A 17,694-nucleotide genomic window follows, 5' to 3' on the forward strand; every position below is an offset into this window, starting at 1 on the left:
GCTGGGACCGAGAGACTGAAAAATGGCTTCTATCTCAAGGCAATCAGACTGATAAACAGCCATCACTAACACAGAGAGGCTGCTGGCTACATACAGACTTGAAATCATTGACCACTCTAACAAATAATAATAATGATGTTTAAATATCTTGCATTACTCATCCCATATGTATATACTGTATTTTATACCATCTACTGCATCTTGCCTATACCGCTCGGTCATCGCTCATCCATATATTTATATGTACATATTCTTACTCCATCCCTTTACTTAGATTTGTGTGCATTAGGTAGTTGTTGGGAAATTGTTAGATTACTTGTTGATATTGCTGCACTGTCAGAACTACAAGCACAAGCATTTCGCTACACTCGCAATAACCATGTGTACGTGACCAATACAATTTGATTTGATTTGAAATGGGTGATGGACATCCACAAAATAATACATACCATACAAAAATGTACCATATCATACTAATTGGAGTGTGTCGGATTTTCTTACAAAATAATACGAAATGCTCTAAGACCAGGTTGGTGTGTGCCCGTCTGTGTGTGTGTATGTCCATGTGTGTGTGTCTGTTCTGGACCTTGACAGCACCTTGCCACTCACAGGCATTAATTGTGACAAGCTGTCAGTGCAGGCCTTGGGGTGGACAATGGAGGAATAGTTTATTTAAACCAGTTTTGTAAAACAGACTTCATTGTACATGGACCGGATGGACAGAAAGAAACCTCACATTTTTTGTCTCTGGATTTCGGCTCATTTCAGGGATGGTTGACCCTTTGAATCGGACGAGTGAGAACATTTCCCATGTTATTTTATTACATAAAATGTAATTGTCCATTAGCTTGGTTAACTATGACTGTGTCCCAAATGGCACCCTATCCATTACATAGTGCACTACTTTTGACCCAAGCTCTGGTCAGATGTTGTGCACCACATAGGGAATAAGGTCTTTTGGGACACGGCCTGCCTCACTGATATCTGTACTGTATAGATACCGTTATTCATTTCTCACACTAGGACTCTGTAGTCGCTTGAGGAATATACTGCAATAATTCTGAATGAATTCCATGGCCAGCTGGGTTTTCAAGGCCAAACGCCACGTGGCCCTTAATGCACTTCTCTAGTCCCATGAGTCACTGCTATAACCTCTACACCACATGACACCGCCCTACAACAAAACACCCACAAACGACGACTCCTGCTCTCACTCACTCTCTGCTGGGTTCTGATACTATCAAATGTCTTCCTTTCCTTTCATCCTCTTCTCTGACTCTTTCTGCTCCACCATTCCTTCTCTTTCTGGTCTAGGTCTCTGAGGGAGAGGAGGCATGCAGTAGAGATGTGTGTGTGTGTGTGTGTGTGTGTGTGTCAGGCCGAGTCTAGACTTGACAGTTCATGCAGCTTTAGTATTCTGATCATGGAATTCCAAACACGTCGTGCATCTTCACCTACTTTGAAATGTGTCTACCGTATCCACGTGTGTCCGGATTCCCTTTTCCTGCACTATATTCAAATGCCGGTATGCATTCTACAAATGGTGGAATAGGCTAAATATGATAGTAACACAACAACAACAACTACTGACGCCAGTAGCTAACTACTGTAGCAAACTAGCCAGCTAACCTCTGTGTCTAGCTAGCAAGCAACACTAAAGGGATTGCAAACGGGTTAGCATAACTCTAGCCAAACAAAAAATATGTTTAGCTAGCTGGATAGCATTTCCTCCAACGTTATAATGAAAAGGTGTCTCTCGGTCCCAAAACACACGTTTTCTGGAGACTTGTGGGAGGAGTGCTGATGATGTCGCCCACTGTATGCACTTTCGGTAGCCTGATTGCGTCCAGACTGAGGAGAAATCTGTACACAATGCAGCCCTGACCACCTTCTGAAGTGGTCAGTCAGATCTGAACACAATCAGACGACAAAGACAATTTTGTGCATCTAGACCCATCTATTCAATGCGATCTTCACATTCTTATAGCAGAAGTCGCATGTTTTTATTTATTTATTTCACCTTTATTTAACCAGGTAGGCAAGTTGAGAACAAGTTCTCATTTACAATTGTGACCTGGCAAGTAAGTGTCAAGGGTAGACAGTGTACTGCCTCAGTGTACTGATGTGTGGGTGTGTGTGTGTGTGCGTGCGCATGTACACATTTTACTATTACTGTGAGTACCAAAAGCACTCAAAAGAATAGTAAACCAACAAAAAGTCAGAGAAATGGGGACATTTTGCCGGTCCTCACTTGTAAAAAATGCTATTTTAGGGTTAGGTTTAAAATTAGGGTTAGGGGTGAGGTTTAGGGTTTGGGAAATAGAGGTTTGAATGGGAATCAATTGTTGGTCCTCACTGACTATACCAAACATTAAGAACACCTGCTCTTTCCAAGACAGACTGACCAGGTGAATCCAGGTGAAATATATGATCCCTTATTGATGTCACTTGTTAAATCCACTTCAATCAGTGTAGATGAAGGGGAGGAGACATGTTAAAGAAGGATTTTTAAGCCTTGAGACGTGGATTGTGTATGTGTGCCATTCAGAGGGTGAATGGGCAAGACAAAAGATCCAAGTGCCTTTGAACAGAGTATGGTAGTAGGTGCCAGGCACACCGGTTTGTGTCAAGAACTGCAACAGTGATGGGTTTTTCACGCTCAACAGTTTCCCGTGTGTATAAAGAATGGTCCACCACCCAAAGGACATCAGGCCAACCTGACACAACATGGGCCAGCATCCCTGTGTATAGTAAGTGTGTGTCTGTATATGTATGTTTGCAATCACAACAAGCCAAGGGGTGCAGGCAGTCAGGCACCTGGGAGGCTAGCATGTAAGCCCCATAGAGCAACGTTTCTTAAAGTATAGGTCGCGACCCAAATAATGTATAAATATTTCATTAATTACTGGATTTGATTTGGCCAAGTGCAACTGCGCTCTCAGTTCAGTGCGCTCTCTGCTTAGCAGCGGTCTCTGCTCAGTTTGGCAGCTGCGCGAGTAGGAGAGGGAGAGGTAGAGGGAGATGCCCTTGTGCTTCGCGGTTCACCGGATCTTTTTCGGCAGTTTTCTTGAAGATCATTCCGCGACCCACACGCTGCAGCGCTGTGGTTCAAGCCACTGACTTGTTATTCCCACACGCCATCACTCACCGCTGTCATGAAATGGACTCATGCTAGCCACAAGTTCTGACTGAGCTCAATCGTCATGAAACGGAAATACAGTGATGACCTTTTTGTCTCTTTCATACAAACTTTGAGGAATAACGAGGAGCGCCCACAATGTATGATGTGTGGTGAAGTGCTTAGTAATGAGTCTCTCAAAACAAACAAATTAATAAAACGACACGTCCTGACCAAACATCTACAGCATGACGGTAAACCCAGGGAGTTTTATCAGAACAGGGCAGAATGCTTCAGGATACTGTGCTTCGAAAGTGGAAAAGTTAGTCAACTAACAAGACATTGTTGTCATTTTATAACAGGTGATGATCAGCAGAATAAGGGAGTACTATCTCTCATAGTAGTAGATGTGAGTTTATCTTTCAAACAATCCCCTGGCCTTGTAACGTTACACAGCTAATAGCTAACGTTAGCCAAAGCAAGCTAACTAGCTATTGATAGTGCAACCCTAAGAAACAGTACAGATGAAGATGAACAATTCAGGCCTACTGTACATTTTACTGTAGAAATTATTGTTGAAAACAAGTCTAGGTTGGAACTGTTGCAATTAATAATTTTTATTTTGAACTTGAAGAAACTGATTGAAGCAAGATGCTTTTTGGGACATCTTGACTTTCTATCAACTGTAAGATGTACAGTAGGCCTGATAATTGTATTTATCTGTACTGTTACTGAGGTTTGCACAATCAAAAAGCCTGTGTGTGTGTGTGTGTGTTCTGTTATACATCTGTGTAATGTGATCAATCCGTTTATTCCAGTTCAGAATTAAATTATTTATTGTATTTTAACAGCAACAGTTCCAACCTAGACAGGTACGTAAGAGTGTTTTTTTTTTTTTGGCATAATGGCAATGAAATGTACCGATATTTACGTATAGTTGCATATTTTCTTAAGCTTGGGTCCCAGGAAAACACAGAATTTCTCATTTGGGTCCCAGGCAGAAAAAGATTAAGAACCCCTGCCATAGAGGATAACACTCACATGCTGTACTGTAGTCACCAAGCATAAGTAGCCTCACTGCCTGCACACACACACATAAACTGGACACACAGGAAGAAACCAAGTAATAAACAGGAAGTGCTGCCGATTCTGCATCCTGATTGGCTTGGCTTGGCCGGTTTTGATGCCAACCCTCGAATTGCGTGGGTCAATGCCCCTGTGACACCAGCGTGGAGACCCTGTGGCCAGTCAGTTTGATTGACAAGGCTGACTGGTATGCTATGCTAGCCTGTGGAGAGTGGAGAGTCTATAAGCACGGACCATTGAACCCATCAGTAGAGTACATTTTCTCCGCTCTGTCTCCCTTTTCATAAACACATGTCACACTGGCATTCACCAGAGCCAGACAGAGCTCCGCTGTTGCTTCAGTCAGCATCCTTTATGACTGGAAAGAATGGAGGAAGTTGGCCTTGGAGTTTAAATGGAAGCTGTCGGGAAACAACGTCTCTCTGGTTGGCCTGGGAGAGTGGTTCAGGCAAACAGAAGAACATTGACGCAGAGGTGTTGAAGAAGAGTATATAGATGGGCTGTATACTGTACAGCAAGTCTGCATTCTGGTGCTCTGAGAACGCATGTTTGCAATAGGTTAACTGAGTGAATTTTTATATATTTAACTAGGCAAGTCAGTTTAACTATGCGAGTGAAGCTAATATGGAAGTTAACTTCACAGAGAGTAAAATGACCTATAGCCAATGTTATTCATCTCCATCATCTCTCATTAAGGATAATGCATGACTGTGTCTAATCTTTCCATCAATCAGATCCACAGCACTTCAGAAGCTCTTTCAGTAACTGTACTATTACAGTAAATGAGGCCATGGGAATGGCAGACAAGGCCATCAGAGATCAATGGGCCAAATCAAATCAGTGTGAGTGTGTGTGTGTGTGTGAGCGCTCGAACGCTGCCTGAAGTGCGCTCGACCCTATCGTGTGTGTATGTGCCTGTGTGAGTGTGCCTCCGTCCATGCGCGTCTGTGTGTGTGTGACCCAGCCGTGCCATCTCCTCTGAGCTGATTGACAGAGTGTCCATCTCTCCAGAGTGAACCAGTGAATTATTGATCTCCTGTGGGATAAATGCTGCACACCGCCTGGACACTAAGTCGATGGCAATAAAGCAGAAAGAGTACACACGCGCACACACACACGCACACGCACACACACAGTATGGATCTCAATCAAGCAGAAAGAAAAGCCTCGACCTCATTGAGGGTCACAGAATGACAGACTGAGACTAGGGTATGTTTGGAGAGACCCTATTGGAGGATTGGACTTTGATATTCAATGACTTTCATGTCTGTGGATGTAAGTTGAGCACCACGGCTTCAGAAACAGCTGTGGAGTTGAATTATGTACAGTAAACTTAACTGTACATATTCTGTGTAAATAAACAAATACACTGAGTGTATAAAACATTAGGAACACCTTCCTACTATTGAGGTGCGCACCCACCCTGTACTCCCTTTTGCCCTCAGAACAGCCTCAATTTGTCGGGGCATGGACTCTACAAGGTGTCAAAAGCATTCCACAAGGATGCTGACTCCAATGCACCCCACAGTTGTGTCAAGTTGTCTGGATGTCCTTTGGGTGGTGGACCATTCTTGATACACACGGGAAATTGTTGTGTGTGAAAAACCCAGCAGCGTTGCAGTTCTTCACACACTCAAACCTGTGCGCCTGGCACCTACCACCATACCAGGTTCAAAGGCACTTAAAACTATTTTCTTGCCAATTCATCCTCTGAATGGTACACATAAAAATCAGAAATTCTGATTATTGTGTAACTGCTCTTTCAGATTGTAATGGGAACCTGTCAAAATTCTGGAAAACTGTCAAATCCCTGAAGAGTTCTACTTCCTCCTCTCTGCCACAACAAATTAATTCACTGGCCTCATTATGGAAAAAAATCCATAAATGATGCATTTAATCACCATTTTATTTAAGTGGGCTATCTCTTTGAAATAACTTCTAAACCTATTCACAATTATATTGGGCTAGATGCAAGGGAAACTTGCTGAATAATCAGAGAAATTATAGTCAAAGCTTTTCTTTTAGGCCATTTACAGAAAAATAATACCTGGACATTTTGCTGGCAATAGATAACAACAATCCACAGGAGCCCATCAATTGGATCTTTTTTTCCCCTACAATGTAGAAAATAGTATGAGTAGGTGTGTCTACACTTTTGACTGGTACTGTATATGTCTCATACAGGGCACATTTGGAAAAGAGACCTAGGTGTCTTCCCTGTCCAAATAAAGGTTAAATAAAAAAGAAGCAAACACAATCCATGTCTCAACCTGTCTCCTCCCCTTCATCTACACTGATTGAAGTGGATTTAACAAGTGACATCAAATAAGGGATCATAGTTTTCACCTGGATTCACCTGGTCAGTCTGTCATGGAAAGATCAGGTGTTCCTAATACTTTGTACACTCAGTGTATACTGCCCATAACTGTTTACAGCCATTCGCAGTGTAACCAAACAAACATGGCAGGGCTCCAATGCTTGGCATCAAAACACAACCACCACATACGGCTTCTGCAGCACTACCTCGGCACCCCCTCCCCTCGCTTGGTAAAAATAAAATGTTTTGTCTCTGTTGACTAGACTGACACATTTCCACTGCCGATTATCAACCATCTGCAGGAGATAGTGTTAAACCGACAAAGTGAGTTGAGCCCCATAGAAACAGAATTATCACCCATCACAGAACATCAACATGAATGGGAATATCAGTTCTAGTAATCATGGATCTAGAATTAAAACCTTTTAGAACAGTAGGAAATCATCACTGACTGCATTCCAGGGCCTCAGCAGAGACCTAGGATATCACCCCACTACCATCCGTTACGTCTATTTACTTGCCAGATATCCTTTTAAAAAGATTATGAGACAGAGAGATGATTCTACCCTGGATATAATTTACAACATTAACAGACGCCGGGGGAGGGATGGCAGGATCCAAGCACTCCACTCCCATAGCAGAGAAGGAAAAAACAACAAGCAAAACAAACCTAATATGAATAAATCCAACACAAAAACAAACGTTGAGGGATTTGTGACATTGGTTGTCATGATTCGTCATCACAGGATGACACACAACCTCCATTATACCATTAAAGAGGAGAACATTCCCTTAGATTGAATTACAGTATGTTTAATCCTGTTTGTATGCTGCGTTTGCAACCATAGAGGAACATAATATAAAACACCCTCATATCTAACCTATACATTTATTCAGAGCCACTTATAAAATCAGTACATTCAACTAGATGAACAAACTCAGACTATCACAATCACCGCAGGTTCTTCAAAATACCTGCTTTATATCGGTCTCTTTACTTTCTTATTGGCCACTTCAGTGAGTTTTACCCAGGGTTCATAGGGAGCTCAGGGCCCATGCTACTCCAGATACAGATGTTGGCTCTTAATTTGACCAGGATTGTCACAGCAAAATAATCCTGCAGCAACGGGACAGCTGGCTGACTGTTTCAGAGGAGGACAGGCTGTATGATGTGACACAAGCATTATATCGCGAGAAGTCGGATTAGCTTACTGTATAAGCATTATATGTCGACATGTAAGAAAGAGCGAGAGAGAGATTTAACTCCACCTATCTAACCATTATTTAACCAGGAAGATGGTTAATCCCTTGTGGATGAAATTCTCTTTCACTAGGAACTTGACAAGGAAAGGAGACTAACCATAGGATCTGACACCAGGTAGCTGAATCACTAAACATGTAGACCAGGTGCTCAAAGAAGATGGAGGAACGGTCTATCAGTTGGAATGGCACTCAACTCAGCTGGAGCTCGATGGACTGAAACGTTCAAATCTTAGAAATAGAGTTCCACAGCAATGCAGACTGGCTATGGGCCATGGCACCCTATGGGAGTGTGTCCAACCCTTTTGTGAAGCCTGGCCCCACAGAATTTAATACTGAAGCATTATATCTCTCGCCAAGGGAGATTGGTAAAATCCAGCCTGGGTTTGATCTCACCAGGGGCACTTTAGACATCAATGGGTGAGGGGGAAAGAAAGCCTCTGGAGAACGACGTCTGGGTTGAGTTCACTTGGGCAAGCCATTGCAAAACATTTTTCAATGGTTTGCAACGGTAGGTGGTGTATGTTTTTGCAAAGGTCGCTACTGTCACTGTACCAGACAGATCTAAGTGCATTTAGTTTGATCTAACACTCAGATAGTGGTATTTAACATGGTCCTTCTCCTAAACAACACATTTCCTCCATTCTAAACCCAACCAGAACATCAGTGGTCTGGTATGTGGTATTTTCCTTAAATCAGTTATGCAGTAATCTGTGCATTGCCATCAACTGGTCCAATCAATAGGTGTTTTTCAAGCCCTGATTCAACCATAGTGAAGAGGGTTGTGGAGGGGCACCCATAGGAATGTGTTTGACAGACGGTTGGTTGCCCCATGGGACCTCAGCACGACCTACCTGGGACCTCCTGTCAATTAAATACAGTCAATAAGGCTGGGACTGTTCTGACATCGCACTCCCTTTCTCTCTCTTAGTAACAACAGTGCCTTCGGAAAGTATTCAGACCCCTTGACTTTTTCACGTTTTGTTACGTTACAGCCGTATTCTAAAATTGATTGAATAAAACTATTTCTGCAGCAATCTACACATAATACCAAAGCAAAAATAATTTATTAGATTTTTTCCCAAATTTATTACAAATAAAAAACAGAAATATCTTACTTAGATAAGTATTCAGACCCTTTGCTATGAGACTTGAAATTTATTTCAGGCGCATCCTGTTTCCATTATCATCCTTGAGATGTTTCTACAACTTGATTGGAGTCCACCTGTGGTAAATTCAATTGATTGGACATGATTTGGAGAGGCACACACCTGCCTATATAAAGGTCCCAGAGTTGACAGTACATGTCAGTGCAAAAACCAAGCCATGAGGTCGAAGGAATTGTCTCTAGAGCTCCAAGACAAGATTGTGTCGAGGCACATATCTGGGGAAGGGTACCAAAACATTTTTGCAGCATTGAAGGTCCCCAAGAACAAAGTGACCTCCATCATTCTTAAATGGAAGAAGTTTGGAACCACCAAGACTCTTCCTCGAGCTGGCCGCCCGGCCAAACTGAGCAAACAGGGGAGAAGGGCCTTGGTCAGGGAGGTGACCAAGAACCCGACGGTCACTCTGACAGAGCTCTAGAGTTCCTCTGTGGAGATGGGAGAACCTTCCAGAAGGACAACCATCTTTGCAGCACTCCACCAATCAGGCCTTTATGGTAGAGTGGCCAGACGAAAGCCACTCCTCAGTAAAAGGCACATGACAGCCCGCTTGCAGTTTGCCAAAAGGCACCTAAAGACTTTCAGACCATGAGAAACAAATATTCTCTGGTCTGATGAAACCAAGATTGAACCCTTTAGCCTGAATGCTAAGCGTCGCGTCGGGAGGAAACCTGGCACCATCCCTAAAGTGAAGCATGGTGGTGGCAGCATCATGCTGTGGGGATGTTTTTCAGCAGCAGGAACTGGAAGACTAGTCAGGATTGAGGCAAAGATGAACGGAGCAAAGTACAGAAAGATCCTTGCTGAAAACCTGTTCCAGAGCACTCAGGACCTCTGACTGGGGCGAAGGTTCACCTTTCAACAGGACAACGACCCTAAGCACACAGCTTCGGGACAAGTCTCTGAATGTCCTTGAGTGGCCCAGTCAGATGCCGGACTTGAACCCGATCTACCATCTCTGGAGAGACCTGAAAATAGCTTTAGAGGATCTTCAGAGAAGAATGGGGAAACTCCCCAAATACAGGGGTGCCAAGCTTGTAACGTCATACCCAAGAAGACTCAAATCAAATCAAATTTTATTTGTCACATACACATCGTTAGCAGATGTTAATGCGAGTGTAGCGAAAAGCTTGTGCTTCCAGTTCCGACAGTGCAGTAATATCTAACAAGTAATCTAACAATTACACAACAACTACCTTATTCACACAAATGTAAAGGGATGGAATAAGAATATGTACATATGAATATATGGATGAGCGATGGCCGAGCGGCATAGGCAAGATGTGATAGATGGTATAAAATACACCATATGAGATGAGTAATGTAAGATATGTAAACATTATTAAAGTGGCATTATTTAAAGTGACTAGTGATCCATTTATTCAAGTGGCAAAGGATTTCAAGTCTGTATGCAGGCAGCAGCCTCTCTGTGTTAGTGATGGCTGTTTAACAGTCTGATGGCCTTGAGATAGTTGTTTTTTAGTCTCTTGGTCCCAGCATTGATGCACCTGTACCGACCTTGCCTTCTGGATGTTAGCGGGGTGAACAGGCCGTGGCTCGGGTGGTTGTTGCCCTTGATTATCTTTTGGGCCTTCCTGTGACATCGGGTGCTGTAGGTGTCCTGGAGGGCAGGTAGTTTGCCCCCGTTGATGTGTTGTGCAGACCGCACCACCCTTTGGAGAGCCTTGCGGTTGATGGCGGTGCAGTTGCCGTACTAGGCGGTGATGCAGCCTGACAGGATGCTCTCAATTGTGCATCTGTAAAAGTTTGTGAAGGTTTTAGGTGACAAGTCAAATGTCTTCAGTCTCCTGAGGTTGAAGAGGCACTGTTGCGCCTTCTTCACCACACTGTCTATGTGGGTGGACCATTTCAGTTTGTCCGTGATGTGTACGCCGAGGAACTTGAAGCTTTCCACCTTCTCCACTGCGGTCCCGTCGATGTGGATAGGGGGTGCTCATCTTTTTTGTTTTGTTGATGTGAGTGAGAGGTTGTTTTCCTGACACCACACTCCGAGTGCCCTCACCTCCTCCCTGGAGGCTGTCTCGCTGGTAACAAGCCCACAACTGTTGTGTTATCTGCAAACTTGATGATTGAGTTGGAGGCGTGTATGGCCATGCAGTCATGGGTGAACAGAGAGTACAGGAGGGGGCTGAGCACGCACTCTTGTGGGGCCCCAGTGTTGAGGATCAGCAAAGAGGAGATATTTCCTACCTTCACCACATGGGGGCAGCCCGTCAGAATGTCCAGGACCCAATTGCACAGGGCGGGGTTGAGACCCAGGGCCTCAAGCTTAATGATGAGATTGGAGGGTACTATGGTGTTGAATGCTGAGCTGTAGTCAATGAACAGCATTCTTACATAAGTATTCCTCTTGTCCAGATGGGATAGGGCAGTGTGCAGTGTGATGGCGATTGCATCGTCTGTGGACCTGTTGGGGCGGTATGCAAACCGAAGTGGGTCTAGGGTGGCAGGTAAGGTGGAGGTGATATCATCCTTGATTAGTCTCTCAAAGCACTTCATGATGACATAAGTGAGTGCTGCGGAGCAATAGTCATTTAGTTCAGTTATGTTTGCCTTCTTTGGTACAGGAACAATGGTGGCCATCTTGAAGCATGTGGGAACAGCAGACTGGGATAGGGAGCGATTGAATATGTCTGGAAATACACCAGCTAGCTGGTCTGCACATGCTCTGAGGACGTGGCTAGGGATGCTGTCTGGGCCAGCAGCCTTGCGAGGGTTAACACGTTTAAATGCCTTACTCACGTCGGCCACGGAGAAGGAGAGGGGGGGCCCGCAGTCCTTGGTAGCGGGCCGCATTGGTGGCACTGTATTATCCTCAAAGCAGGTAAAGAAGGTGTTTAGTTTGTCTGGAAGCAAGGCGTCGGTGTCCGTGATGTGGCTGGTTTTCTTTTTGTAGTCCGTAATTGCCTGTAGACCCTGCCACATAGGTCTCGTGTCTGAGCCGTTGAATTGCGACTCCACTTTGTTCCTATACCGACATTTCACTTGTTTGATTGGTTCTAGTCATATGAACATCCTGTTTGAGTTTCTGCTTACAGGACGGTAGGAGCAAGATGGAGTCGTGGTCGGATTTGCCGAAGGGAGGGCAGGGGTGGGCCTTGTACGGATTGCGGAAGATAGAGTAGCAGTGGTCAAGTGTATTGCCAGCGCAGGTGCTACAGTCAATGTGTTGGTAGAATTTAGGTAGCCTTGTTCTCAAATTAGCTTTGTTAAAATCCCCAGCTACAATAAATTCAGCCTCAGGATATATGGTTTCCAGTTTACAAAGACTCCAGTGAAGTAACTATCTCTCTCTCTGTATCTCTCTCTCTGTATCTCTCTCTCTCTGTATCTCTCTCTCTATCTCTGTATCTCTCTCTCTCTCTGTATCTCTCTCTCTCTCTCTCTGTATCTCTCTCTCTCTCTGTATCTCTCTCTGTATCTCTCTCTCTCTCTCTCTCTCTGTATCTCTCTCTCTCTGTGTGTATCGCTCTCTCTCTACACCTCTACCTTTCTCTCTCTACCTCTGCGCCTCTACCCCCTCTCTCTACACCTCTGCACCTCTGCCCCCTCTCTCTGCACCTCTGCCTCTCTGCACCTCTGCCCCCTCTCTCTACACCTCTGCACCTCTGCCCCCTCTCTCTACGCCTCTGCACCTCTACCCCCTCTCTCTACGCCTCTGCACCTCTACCCCCTCTCTCTACGCCTCTGCACCTCTACCCCCTCTCTCTACGCCTCTGCACCTCTACCCCCTCTCTCTACGCCTCTGCACCTCTACTCTCTCTCTCTGTGTGTATCTCTCTGTGTGTATCGCTCTCTCTCTCTACCTCTGCGCCTCTCTCTCTCTCTCTCTCTCTACCTCTGCGCCTCTCTCTCTCTCTCTCTCTACCTCTGCGCCTCTCTCTCTCTCTCTACCTCTGCGCCTCTCTCTCTCTCTGTCTACCTCTGCGCCTCTCTCTCTCTCTCTCTGTCCACCTCTGCGCCTCTCTCTCTCTCTCTCTCTCTCTCTACCTCTGCGCCTCTCTCTCTCTCTCTCTCTCTACCTCTGCGCCTCTCTCTCTCTCTCTACGCCACTCACTCACTCACTCACTCACTCACTCACTCACTCACTCACTCACTCACTCTCACTCACTGTGCGCGCCTGGCAAGTGAGTGAATGTTGGTGATCCTTGACTTGCTCTCGACCTATAGGTACACACAACTCTCCCACTGTTTATTCCTCCAGACCATGTCTTGAAAACAAACCCAGAGAAATTCTGGAGTGCTACATGCCTCCTCCTGTCCTCCTACTGTCTCCTCCAGCACAGAGTGCTCTCCTTCTTTCCTGCCTGAATTCCCCCTCCTCCCCTCTCTCGTCTCCTTCTCCTTATGTGAAACAGGACAGACAGCTGACAGCTTCTAAAAATAGCAGCCTGGGTAGAGGCATGTTCTGGCCCTCTCCATTCATAGAATAAGCCTACACTTTGGCTTTTTCGTGCATATAACAAAACTAAATGATTAAGCTTTTTTAAGAACTTAACATTAGGTCCTGACAGTTCTCAGGAGGGCTTTAGTTTAGCGACTGTTTGGTGGTATACCAGTTCACCAAGGCTGCACATTAAACTATTACCATGGAGTGAAAAGCAAGTGGAATAACAATTCCATAGCTACTGTATTACCAAAATGTATTCACTGGTATTAAAACTGAACCTCTTTTCAAGTAGTCAGCAGCCAAAACACCTCTTATTGATAGGGGACTGTTTCAGCCTCACTCTAAACACTGTTGACGTGACAACCATGGAAGCCTAGACATGCACTAAGGAGTTTGTTATATATAATTAACGTAGCGAAATGAGGAAAAAAACAAGCTTTTTCAATTATCAGATGATAAGGAGTATTCCTTCTCCTACATCTGTCCCCCCCTCTCTCTCTGTACCCCCCCTCTCTCTGCACCCCCCCCTCTCTGGACCTCCCCCCTCTCTCTGTACCCCCCCTCTCTCTCTGTACCCCCCCCTCTCTCTCTCTGTACCCCCCCCTCTCTCTCTGTACCCCCCCTCTCTCTGTACCCCCCCTCTCTCTCTGTACCCCCCCCTCTCTCTCTGTACCCCCCTCTCTCTCTGTACCCCCCTCTCTCTCTGTACCCCCCCTCTCTCTCTGTACCCCCCTCTCTTTCCCCCCCTTTTCTCTGTCCCCTCCTTCTCTATCACCCCCCCTTCTCTATCACCCCTCTCTCCCTGCCTCCCTCCATCCACCCACCCATCCATCCAAGCCTCTTCCATTCTCTCTGCTGCTCTGTCAGTCATCTAAAAATACATCTTCGTTTCTTTTTCTCCCTCTCGTTAATTGAAGCACAACATAATCCTGATTAGCCAGGAGTGAGGAAGCGGGCGTGCTAAGGCTGACTTAGCGTTGGCAATAAGGACATGACAGGCTCATGAAAGATGCAGGTAGAAGAAACTACATTATTCAGCCTGCAACGCCTCCTACTTCACTGTGCACTTTACTTCACTGGCTGAATAATGCCACACTTAGGCTGCATCTGAAATAGGGCCTGGTCAAAAGTAGTGCACTATATAGGGAATATGCGTGCCATTTCGGACACACCCTCACTCTAGCTAGTGCTGTGGTAGACTGGAGCCTCACACTTCACTGGGCACTTCACTGGCTGCCTGGCTGGCTGTAAACAAGTCTATAGTTGCGTTAGACAGGCAGCCCCGATCTGATCTTTTTCCCACTAATTGGTATTTTGACCAATCAGATCAGTTCTAAAAAAGATCTGACGTGAGAACATCTGATTTGATTGGTCAAAAGACCAATTAGTGGAAAAAATATCCGAATTGGGCTGCCTGTCTAAACACAGCCAAAGAAGCTGAATAAATCCTGACTAAGGCCTAGGATTAATCTAGCACTGCAGTTTGCTGTGAAAGCCTGCAGCGATTGTGTTGTTATGAGAAGGAAGAAAAAGTTAGATTTTTGAGTTAGAATCCTGTTTCGTGACATTGCTCTCCAAATGCTAATAGTAAAAAAATTATAATAAGGCCAAACGTATAATATTGGATAGTGGTGGAGTTAGCTGGAGATGTGGAGTAGAGACCTGCAGTTATTTTTCTGTTATATGAAAGAAGACCAAGGTTGAATTCCCGAATTGGAACCATGTTCTCTGACATTGCTGGTTGTAAGAAATGGTAATGGAACTCTGCTGATGTCGAGAATGTTGTGAGCCATATAGCATATGCAGTCTGTGAATATTGAAACGATCTTGAATTGAGTAAAAAAGGCCTGACTGTTTCGGCTCAAAGCCACTTAGATGAACAATATGAATTTTCTAGTTTTCAAATGTAAATGTAAATGTACATTCTTAAATGTAAATTCATAAATTGTTAATTCTTTCAATGATGTAGTCAAGTTATATGCCACTAAGATTAACACGTCACCATCAACCCATATCTTGTTTGTGCATTCTGTTTTCTTCGAATGAGTCACCGATTTCCAAAGCAGAAGCGCGAAGACGCTTGTCCCACCATTATTCTTAGCGCTGGTGTTGATGATGCCATACGAAAACATAATTACATTTCACAATAAAGGTCCCGTCTTTCAACTCGAACTGTGTGGAACAGCCTGAGGAAAGCTCTGTGCATATTCACTAAACCTCATCACATAATAGTAGCTTCATTTGGGATGGAAGATTATTTTGAGTGTTTCTGCATAGTCCGACTGCAATGGACTCGACCTCAAACACTCCCATTGTATCTTACCTGTGTTATAGTGCTTGGTGCAGTATCTCAGATCCGTCTCATCCTTCATTATGAACTGTGGGAGGGTCAACCCATCAGCTACCTGGACTGGTCCATTCTCCTGCCACTCAAAGATCAGGTCGTTCATTGTGTAGCCAACTGGAAAAGAAGAGAGGCGGGACATGCAATCAGATAATATAGCCTAGGCCCGGGTTACTGTACAGTAAAAGCACTGTGTGTCAACAGCTGACGTAAAAAAAGCCTTTATAAATACATATTCAATTGATGATTTATACATTCCAGATGTATGGGAAGATCCAAATATCATAGATACCCTTTGTGTTATATGCTGTATCATACATGAAATATCAACGCTATAGATTACACTGCATCAAGGATAAGTTGTTCATTTCAATAGATCAACCAGGAATCAATGGTGTTAATGTCGCACTGTCTTTTGTGCTAAAGGAATAAACACTCACAGACTTCATGGGCCAATCCGCTATTTAGTATGCCAATCCACAACAACCTTCGATTATAATTGTTTATCCAGAAAAAAAAGGGTAATTCAGGCAATGATTTCCCAGGATGGAATGTGACTGATGCCTTACAGATAATGGAGTGATTGACGTGAACGGAGGAGGGATGGAAAGTATTCTAATGTAATCAGATGAACAAAACGGGTCTGATTCTAAAGCCATGTTGACTTTACGCTAATATCTCAGGAAAAGCATGTAAAACTGGGACCTTGAAATGGGGAAAAAAGGAATCCATTTGTTTGTTCCTCGGAATAAGGTCCCAGTTAACTGAGTACTAGTCATCCTAATGACCTCTTTCCATTTTAAGCATTAACATCTCCTATGGTGTCCATCAGCCAGCTATAGGGAATGGGCATTCTAACAGGTATGCACTATTGTGCAAGATGAAAAAGCTATCTAGTGTCCAGTAGGAAAATATATATCTTCGAACGTAAGGACACTGAAAGACACTGACAAGAGTTAAATAATCAAGAGAAATTATAGGAAATATCTGCAGCTGGATATAGAAGCATCTTGAAAATATCTCAACCCTGCATGTAGGCTATTTATCTTTAACCCGAAGTATCCCATGATGCAATTCACCAGCCCAGGGGACTAGGCAGTGCAGACATTTCGGTTAATATTGGGAGATGAAATTAGTCAAAGCAGCCTCCGCAGTATGAGTCAATGTACTGTAGTCACAACATGACTCAGAACTTCTTCTGCTCCTTCATTCCTATTGGTTAGGACTAATGGCTGATGTTCTAATGCCAGTTTACGTCTCAGGTGGTGGATGAGGCGACTTTCCCCCTATGTAAAGCACTTGGAGCATCTGGAAAAGCGCTATGCAAATCCCATAAATGATGACATCCTTAGGCTAAATACTGGCCATGCATACATTCTAACTGACTCTACAGTATCCCAACAGACCGACCATCATAACCATTCATTAGAATTGATAAGATTTCATAAATAACCCATGCCTATCCATTTCCCTCCATTCCAGACACCGGGCATCGACCCATCAACATCATTCCCTTTCCACTTTGAACTCACATTTAAATGGCTAAAGCCAGCCAGAAGGGCCTCACCAACTGTGGTACATAAAATAGTGAAATGACGCGAGGCCGTACAAATGAAGACAAATTATCTCCCCAAGCATTAAACAGTACAGCGCCATGGTAACTATCCCCCCCGGGCCGCAACTGCACAGGAAAGGACTGGGTGTGTAAAAATGTAAAAAACAATTCATGATGGTGCTCCATGTAATTTTAGCGTCTTCTGTGTCCATTTTGTACTTCTTTCCACATGTTAGAGAGGTGTAGAGGGGGGAGGAAAGGGTGAGGGGAGGAAGAGAGGGAGGACGGGGAGGAGACGGGAGAGTTAGAGGAGACTGGGGGGGTGGGGGTCATTTAGCATGGTCATTACTATTAATATAAATGAATCCCCCCTCTGCTGCCCCTCTGAACATATTTAATTTGTAGGTCATGAAGGGAGCCATAAAGGAGGGCTTCCT

At 44.3% G+C, this 17,694-nt stretch overlaps 1 protein-coding gene across 1 annotated transcript in view; it reads right to left on the reverse strand.

Annotated features, from left to right (window-relative positions):
• Nucleotides 1-17,694, reverse strand: part of LOC115191826 (glycine receptor subunit alpha-3-like) — a 97,575-nt gene that overhangs the window by 18,670 nt on the left and 61,211 nt on the right. Inside the window, exon 6 of the mRNA XM_029749766.1 lies at nt 15,682-15,819. Coding sequence (XP_029605626.1) covers nt 15,682-15,819 — 138 coding nt within the window. The remainder of the gene's footprint in view (nt 1-15,681; nt 15,820-17,694) is intronic.

Source organism: Salmo trutta, chromosome 4, assembly GCF_901001165.1.
Source record: "Salmo trutta chromosome 4, fSalTru1.1, whole genome shotgun sequence".
Lineage (NCBI taxonomy): Eukaryota > Metazoa > Chordata > Actinopteri > Salmoniformes > Salmonidae > Salmo > Salmo trutta.